This window comes from Rhagoletis zephyria, unplaced genomic scaffold, assembly GCF_001687245.7.
Source record: "Rhagoletis zephyria isolate East Lansing unplaced genomic scaffold, Rhagoletis_zephyria_1.1 Rzeph_scaffold_06708, whole genome shotgun sequence".
NCBI lineage: Eukaryota > Metazoa > Arthropoda > Insecta > Diptera > Tephritidae > Rhagoletis > Rhagoletis zephyria.
In genome coordinates this window covers 26,151-34,742 of record NW_016163791.1, presented here as the reverse complement: position 1 = coordinate 34,742, position 8,592 = coordinate 26,151, and the positions used below count along the sequence as shown (strand labels likewise).

Here is an 8,592-nt window from a genome sequence, read left to right as displayed (position 1 = left end):
AGGCCCATGAAGTTTTCCATGTATTTTGCATGGGCAAAAAACACTTTTTCGTAGAAATTCTTGAAAATCAATATTTTCAATCGGAAAACTCTGTTTCTCTTCAGGAGACTTCAAACAATAATACCCAATGATTTATTTAAAAAATTGTTAATACTAACAATTTTATATGGGTCCTCCATGGTATTTTTTTTGGTTTCTGGAGGACCTACAAAAATTAGTAAACATTACGAAATGCTTACATCAACAACGGGGTATTGTTACTAAAAAACTTGATTTTAAAGAATTATGAACACCCCCGTTTGTACGAAAAAGGTTTTTCTTCTCCATAAAAAAAAACGTGAAAAATTTCGTGGTCTTTGAGGCAGTTTTAAATATTGTTGTTTTTAAACAAAAAAATACTGGTATTATTTTTTTTCATTTAGAAAAATTCTAGCGGGTAAGAACTTAACACCTTAAACTTATGCATTTTTGGACCACCCTATTTTACATACATCCATACCGAGTATGAGCGTCAGGAAGGCGATTGTGAGCACGAGGCTGACGCAAGTACGCTTGGTGATGAGGCAGCTCTAAAACGCTTTTGTAAAGAAAAAAGTACGGGTATTCTTATTCTATTTAGAATACCTTAATACTTTAACCTTTTTTTACCACCCTAATGTACAATGTGTATGTACATATGTACGAGTATAAGAGCATTTATTAAAATCCACTTTCTGCACTATTAAGTAAATGAAATTATATTTAATTTTGCGCTCTTTCACAGGCTATCTGCTGGGGAATTTCGTCTCGGAGCGCAAATATCAAATGCGACTGAATAAAGCAGGTGGCAAGGGAGCTGGGCCGCCACACACTATAGACATTTCCAGCGATGACTATGCAAAGCTTAAAGAAATCAATGCTTATCAAAAGAACAAAGATAAATTATTAAGCTCAGCGCAAGCGTTGAGTAAACTTGTGCAACGTGATCAAAGCAATCCGGCGAGTTCCATTAATTCGGATATATTCAACAAGTACATATCTTGCACGCAGGACATTCCGCCCAGCACCAGTATGGAGTCTAGCCTATTTATTGAACAGTTAGTGGATAATACGGCGGCAAGGCAACGTGATTGCCTGCGTGTAATACAACTGATTATTGATAACCATATGACTGGTGGAGCGAACTGAAGGGGGCCAGAGAAGAAGTGCTAATTTTAAATTTAAGGGAAAAGAGTTAACGAGCAAGCAAAACTGAGCGTATGTAAATACATGTGAATGTGTGTTAAAACGTTGATGAAATGAGGTAATATTGGTGCGGACTATGGAAAGAAAGTGGCTGATTCAGATTTTATAGACATTCATAAGTATAAACATATACATATAAATAGTAATATCGTTCATAGTGGGCCAAATACTTTTTTATATTGTCTATGTACTATATTATTTTTGTAAAGATTTTTTCTAGGCATATACTAGGCGTACATACATACGTAGATACACTTGCATATACTTATGTTTTAGAAGATTACATACGAGATAAACAGTCCAGTCATATTGGCAAGCCGAATAATTCTTATTGTATATTTATATGTATGTAGATAGTTGGCAGTACTCCCCAAGGAGTGCTAGAGCATATGAATGCAGTACCAGTAGGAAAATAAAAGAGGCTTTTTATGGCAGTAAAATGTTGTTCTAAATACATAATATGTATAAATTACCTTGAAGAATTTAAACTCACACAAGCATATACATATGTACACTCAATAAAAATTACATAATTATACAGAAAATCATTTATTATTATCATCGAGATCTAACCAAAAAAAAAAGAAGAAAGAAGAAACATTTAGCAAAGGAAACGAAAGTAAATACAAACTCGAACAATGCAAATGTATGTAAATTTTTTTTTTATATCATTCTTGAATGTGCTCAATGTTTACACAAGAGANTGTGCTAGTCTTCCACGCAAATAACGAAATGTGCTACTCTTCCACGCAAAAATCTGAAATGTGCTAGTCTTCCACGCAAATAACGAAATGTGCTACTCTTCCACGCAAAAATCTGAAATGTGCTAGTCTTCCACGCAAATAACGAAATGTGCTACTCTTCCACGCAAAAATCTGAAATGTGCTAGTCTTCCACGCAAATAACGAAATGTGCTACTCTTCCACGCAAAAATCTGAAATGTGCTAGTCTTCCACGCAAATAACGAAATGTGCTACTCTTCCACGCAAAAATCTGAAATGTGCTAGTCTTCCACGCAAATAACGAAATGTGCTACTCTTCCACGCAAAAATCTGAAATGTGCTAGTCTTCCACGCAAATAACGAAATGTGCTACTCTTCCACGCAAAAATCTGAAATGTGCTAGTCTTCCACGCAAATAACGAAATGTGCTACTCTTCCACGCAAAAATCTGAAATGTGCTAGTCTTCCACGCAAATAACGAAATGTGCTACTCTTCCACGCAAAAATCTGAAATGTGCTAGTCTTCCACGCAAATAACGAAATGTGCTACTCTTCCACGCAAAAATCTGAAATGTGCTAGTCTTCCACGCAAATAACGAAATGTGCTACTCTTCCACGCAAAAATCTGAAATGTGCTAGTCTTCCACGCAAATAACGAAATGTGCTACTCTTCCACGCAAAAATCTGAAATGTGCTAGTCTTCCACGCAAATAACGAAATGTGCTACTCTTCCACGCAAAAATCTGAAATGTGCTAGTCTTCCACGCAAATAACGAAATGTGCTACTCTTCCACGCAAAAATCTGAAATGTGCTAGTCTTCCACGCAAATAACGAAATGTGCTACTCTTCCACGCAAAAATCTGAAATGTGCTAGTCTTCCACGCAAATAACGAAATGTGCTACTCTTCCACGCAAAAATCTGAAATGTGCTAGTCTTCCACGCAAATAACGAAATGTGCTACTCTTCCACGCAAAAATCTGAAATGTGCTAGTCTTCCACGCAAATAACGAAATGTGCTACTCTTCCACGCAAAAATCTGAAATGTGCTAGTCTTCCACGCAAATAACGAAATGTGCTACTCTTCCACGCAAAAATCTGAAATGTGCTAGTCTTCCACGCAAATAACGAAATGTGCTACTCTTCCACGCAAAAATCTGAAATGTGCTAGTCTTCCACGCAAATAACGAAATGTGCTACTCTTCCACGCAAAAATCTGAAATGTGCTAGTCTTCCACGCAAATAACGAAATGTGCTACTCTTCCACGCAAAAATCTGAAATGTGCTAGTCTTCCACGCAAATAACGAAATGTGCTACTCTTCCACGCAAAAATCTGAAATGTGCTAGTCTTCCACGCAAATAACGAAATGTGCTACTCTTCCACGCAAAAATCTGAAATGTGCTAGTCTTCCACGCAAATAACGAAATGTGCTACTCTTCCACGCAAAAATCTGAAATGTGCTAGTCTTCCACGCAAATAACGAAATGTGCTACTCTTCCACGCAAAAATCTGAAATGTGCTAGTCTTCCACGCAAATAACGAAATGTGCTACTCTTCCACGCAAAAATCTGAAATGTGCTAGTCTTCCACGCAAATAACGAAATGTGCTACTCTTCCACGCAAAAATCTGAAATGTGCTAGTCTTCCACGCAAATAACGAAATGTGCTACTCTTCCACGCAAAAATCTGAAATGTGCTAGTCTTCCACGCAAATAACGAAATGTGCTACTCTTCCACGCAAAAATCTGAAATGTGCTAGTCTTCCACGCAAATAACGAAATGTGCTACTCTTCCACGCAAAAATCTGAAATGTGCTAGTCTTCCACGCAAATAACGAAATGTGCTACTCTTCCACGCAAAAATCTGAAATGTGCTAGTCTTCCACGCAAATAACGAAATGTGCTACTCTTCCACGCAAAAATCTGAAATGTGCTAGTCTTCCACGCAAATAACGAAATGTGCTACTCTTCCACGCAAAAATCTGAAATGTGCTACTTTTCGACGCGAATAATGAAATGTGCTAGTCTTCCACGCTAATAGTGAAATGTGCTAGTCTTCCACGCGAATAGTGAAATGTGCTACTCTTCGTAGGGACCGACGATATGTACATAACTGTGTGCATACTTAAATTCATGTGCACACAAAATACATGTAAAAGAATTTTTTATTTTAGTTAACAACATCCTAAGATCCCCTTGGCGCTGACACTGAATAAAATTGTTATTTATTTAAGATGTACTGAATTTTATACATGTGCAATATAAATACAAAAAAAAAACAACAACACGTCGATGTACTTTACATAATTTGAACCAAGAAGAAAAAAGAATGCTTTAAGGCAGTAAAATGAATAAAATGTGAAATATAGATGTGAAAAAATAAGTCGAGTCATAAGTGGAAAATAATTTTTATTGCTTAACTTCCACAGTTGGGAGGTGACATTGCAAAAGTACAGTATACAGCATGATTCATTTATTAAAGGTTGGATAATTACACTGTGCGAAAGTCAAAAAAATACCCGAAGGCGTTATGGCAATTAGGAGAGAGAAAGAGCTCTAGAAAATTTGATCACCTGCCGTTTTGTACGTACACGTCACATTTTTTTTTACGTTGGCTTGAAGTTTTCCTAATTCGACCTTGTGTTGATCAAGATTAATTCAGAAATCTGGTATAATACTACATTTCCCATCAGCCTTAATTTGTAGGGTCTGTAGTAAAATTTAATGATGCATATTTTGGTGTAATTTCCTTAGCTACTACAAGCACGCGTATGGTTCGCTTTGACTCCTTTTTGTATGAAATCTAGTAGTAAATGAAAGTTCCTCCTTGCTGTTGACCTATTGATTTGATATTTGGTATACACCTCTAGTTCTAACGACGAAACCGACCAACAAGGAAGAGTCTTATCGTGCGATAACCCTCCTTACCCGGTAGCGAAGACACTTGAGGCTTTGCTACTCCCGCACTACACCAACCACCTGACCCCACCGAGGCGTCAGCACGGCATGGTGCACAGCACAACAACAGCATTTATCGCCATATACACCCAGCTAACCCGTGGCCTGAATCGAAACCTGTGAGTGATCAGTCCTAGTCGCGTTGGATCTGCTAAAGGCATTTGATACCGTCAATCACGCCAAGATATTAGAATACATTGAGGCTTCCTCTCTCCCACAGGGACTTAAACGGTGGTCATCGAATTTTCTGAGTGGCCTACATTCGTCACTAATTTTTAAAGACATATTTAGCAATCCAAGTAAGATTAAACAGGGAGTCCCACAGGGTGGAGTCGTTTCCCCGCTTCTACTTAATTACTATATTTCAAAGCCCCCTCAACCACCAGAGGGAGTCTAGATTGTTTCTTATACTGACGACTGCTCGAGAATGGTGTCGACTCCTCACTGCAAGGTGCCTATCCATACAAAATTGTCGGGAAACCTTTTTTTGTGGAGAGCTACCCCACGACTCGATGCATCTTTTCGCATGCCCCCTAACCCCCACTCAGCTAACGCCTCTGTCCCTATGAACAAAACCTATAGAAGCTGCGCGCTTCCTGGGTCTTCCGTTAGTTGAGCTTGACGACAACGTTTGAGGGGCAAGTAGATCTAGCCGGGATAACTCATCCGCTATTACAACAACAACAACGACACTACATTTATAAATATTCAGTAAATCTAATATATATTGTAAATCCAAGATAGCCGCCGCCATAAAATGGCTTGAGAGTGCATTTTAGAAAACAGATTTCTTTTCCAAAATGGCATCCCAACAAAAAGGGCCGATCCTAGAGGCGGGCGCTTGAATTGAAACCTTTTTTTAGTAATCTTCGGAACCTCTCTATGGTTTATTTCGTACTAAAATCAATTGGTTTGATAAAGTAAGTCTAACTACGCATACATTAGTACAAAAGATAATTTACTTAGCATGCCGGATTATTGCAATAAAACTGAAATATCGCAATTTTCGGCAAAATACAAAGTGTTGAAATTAAAATATATTGAAACAATGAAATAGCATGTATTAACAAGTCTATTTTGAACAATTCAGCAACACAATTTTCTTTTAACCGGTTACTAAAGTTCCTGTTTCAGATTTTTATTTATATATTTTTTTTTCAGTCACAATTACTCAGAATTTTCCTCTGACATAAATAGATTAAACTTTCGTCACATTCGTATGTGAATTTAGTTGCAAAAACTTGGGTATTTTTGGTCACTTAACATTGAGATGACGGATACAAAATCAATGTTACGAGCCAGAGATAATTAGTCTACTAAATAAATGTTCGCTTTCGGCAACAGTCTCTGGAATAGTGCAGACCATTCCGAGTAACACGCAGAACGGAGGTAAACTTTGCTCCATGAATATTCTCTTAAAGTCTAATTTCCTCGGTTAAATCGATAGAAACGTCGACATCGTGAGACTCACAGAAAGAAGTTGCTTGCCTTTGCAGGATTTCTTTGTTTGTGTCAAGCTGGATGTAGACTTAAGTTTCTGGACAGTATCAATTAATCTCGACATGTAAGTAAGACAGTCCAACAGAATGTTAAACACCTATTGATTGAACTGAGTCTCAAAATTTAAATCCATTTATTCTTGAGGCTGCTGTGCCCGCGTGGTAAGAGGTGCATCCTACCACTACGTAGGACCCAGTCTAGTGAGGTATTTTAAGCTTTGTTTGCTGATCGACTAATTATTTTTGTCCTTTAATACGACACTTTCACGAGTAAGATGATATTAGTAACTTATTCACTGCAGACCATTATGAGAGCGCACCTCTTTGTTGACATTTTTTTAATGCGGATTTACACGTAGAATACTCTACACATTTTTATAAAGAGTTAATGAATATTAAATAAACAAAAGTAAAACTATAAATACTAAAGCTCGGAACACTTTGACGACTGCAACTTCACGACGTAACGACAGCGACATCATTTTGTCGACAAATGTCGCCTTGAAGCCAGCTTCTTAAACATTTTGAAGACCTCAGCGACATAGCAAACAGCTGATTTTAAAGTTTGACATTTTGGTATATTTATTTCACAAATTGTGTATTTTTATTTAAGTAAATAAGAAAAACATGAACAATCAAGAATATGTGATTAATTTTGCGACAATTTAATTTTGCAGCACTACATCTACTCATTGTCGCCGGCAAAATTAGAAATAGATTTAATTTGGCGACGTCGACAATTGCAGTCCTGCAGCCAAGATGTCGTGCTGTCGTCAAAATAATTGTGTCCGTAAGAATGTGTGTATTTAAAATTTGACAGATGCTGCTTGTCGCTTGCTGTCGTCAAAGTGTTCCGAGCTTAAGAATTAAAAGTGTACGATATTTAAATGACGAGAATTGTATCAAGATAAGTTATGTAAAAACACAATTGGGGCTGCATTATAATCAGGTGACTGCAAAGCTGGAAGGAAACCTGTTACTGGTGCAGCGGATAAAATCTATCCACAAGCTCTGTTGTGTGATTTTTTTTTTTGAATTCGCAAGAGAAAGGCTATACAAATCACACCAATCAGTGAATGAGAATTTACAAAATTTAGAGCAGTCTTGAAATTTTACGAAAGAAGATAAAATGTCGTTATCAATTTGCCTAATTGATACTTCTTAGTATTTCTTTGCAAGAAGAGAACAACTATTTATGTATTTCTGAATAACCATGCTTAGAGCTAAAAAGTTTGAAGGAAGTAAAATTTCTGGGCGTAAGGAAATATTTTATGCGTGATACCTAAATCACGGAATTTTTTTCGTTCTGACGGAGTTATTCAAGTTTTCGTGAAGATGCATTGAGAAGTTGCAAGCGAAAAATAATAAGTGAAGTTTTAAATGTACATATGTACAACCCATGACCCCTAAGTTTAATGACACATATTTTTATTCCATTTTCGACATTAAAATATTGACATCCAATAGTTATACACGCAAATGGTTAGATTTAATGAAGCGTTAATCCAAATTCAAAAGCATTTATCTGCTATGCATGCTTTGTTAGCATTTGATAGCAAGAGATAGATAATAAATTACTACATAACAGTGTTTCTAAATTGCATTGTAATTAGTTACTTAAGTATGTTGCGTTTTAAATGAGGCTTTTCAAGTACACATTTAAAATGTATGCAATTGCGTTATTTACAGCCCTTTGTTTATTCCTTTGCCTCATCTTCTCGCTGAAACTATGTATGCATTATCTACTGATAACTTTTTAACTAAGTACTTAAAAATGCTTGATTGTATCTATAAACTTACGGAATGCCTTACGATTCTGAAAAGACAACAACAATGAACTGAGCAAATATGTTTAAAACAATTTTAAGCGGCTGTGGTATCTACATTCACGCACTTTCTCTCTGCAAAAATAAGACAAAAGAGAATTAAGGAAAAAGTACGCGTCTGCCAAGATTATATGTACAAAATATTTTTACATATAGCAAAAACAATAAAAGAATAAAGTTTTTTGTACGCTCATTATTGGTAGTTAAAAATATGAAACGCCCCTCGTGCCAATCATGTTGGTAATTTTTATACCCGAGCGCACTTGTGCACAAGGGTATATTAATTTTGTTCACATAACGGTTGTTTGTAACAGCCAAAACGAATCGAGATAGATATAGACAAATGTATACATAAATGATCAG

The 8,592-nt window shown here is 36.5% G+C and overlaps 1 protein-coding gene across 1 annotated transcript; it reads left to right on the top strand.

The window, feature by feature from the left end:
* The first annotated feature begins 667 nt into the window (after nucleotides 1–667).
* On the top strand, nucleotides 668–1,210 carry LOC108373453 (uncharacterized). The gene has a single exon (XM_017629346.1). The coding sequence runs from the start codon at nucleotides 730–732 to the stop codon at nucleotides 1,165–1,167; it is 438 nt and encodes a 145-aa protein (XP_017484835.1). The 5' UTR covers nucleotides 668–729; the 3' UTR covers nucleotides 1,168–1,210.
* Nucleotides 1,211–8,592: the final 7,382 nt, after the last annotated feature.

Coding starts and splice junctions, on each gene's coding strand:
- LOC108373453 (XM_017629346.1), top strand. CDS start 730: ATGAAATTATATTTAATTTTGCGCTCTTTCACAGGCTATCTGCTGGGG.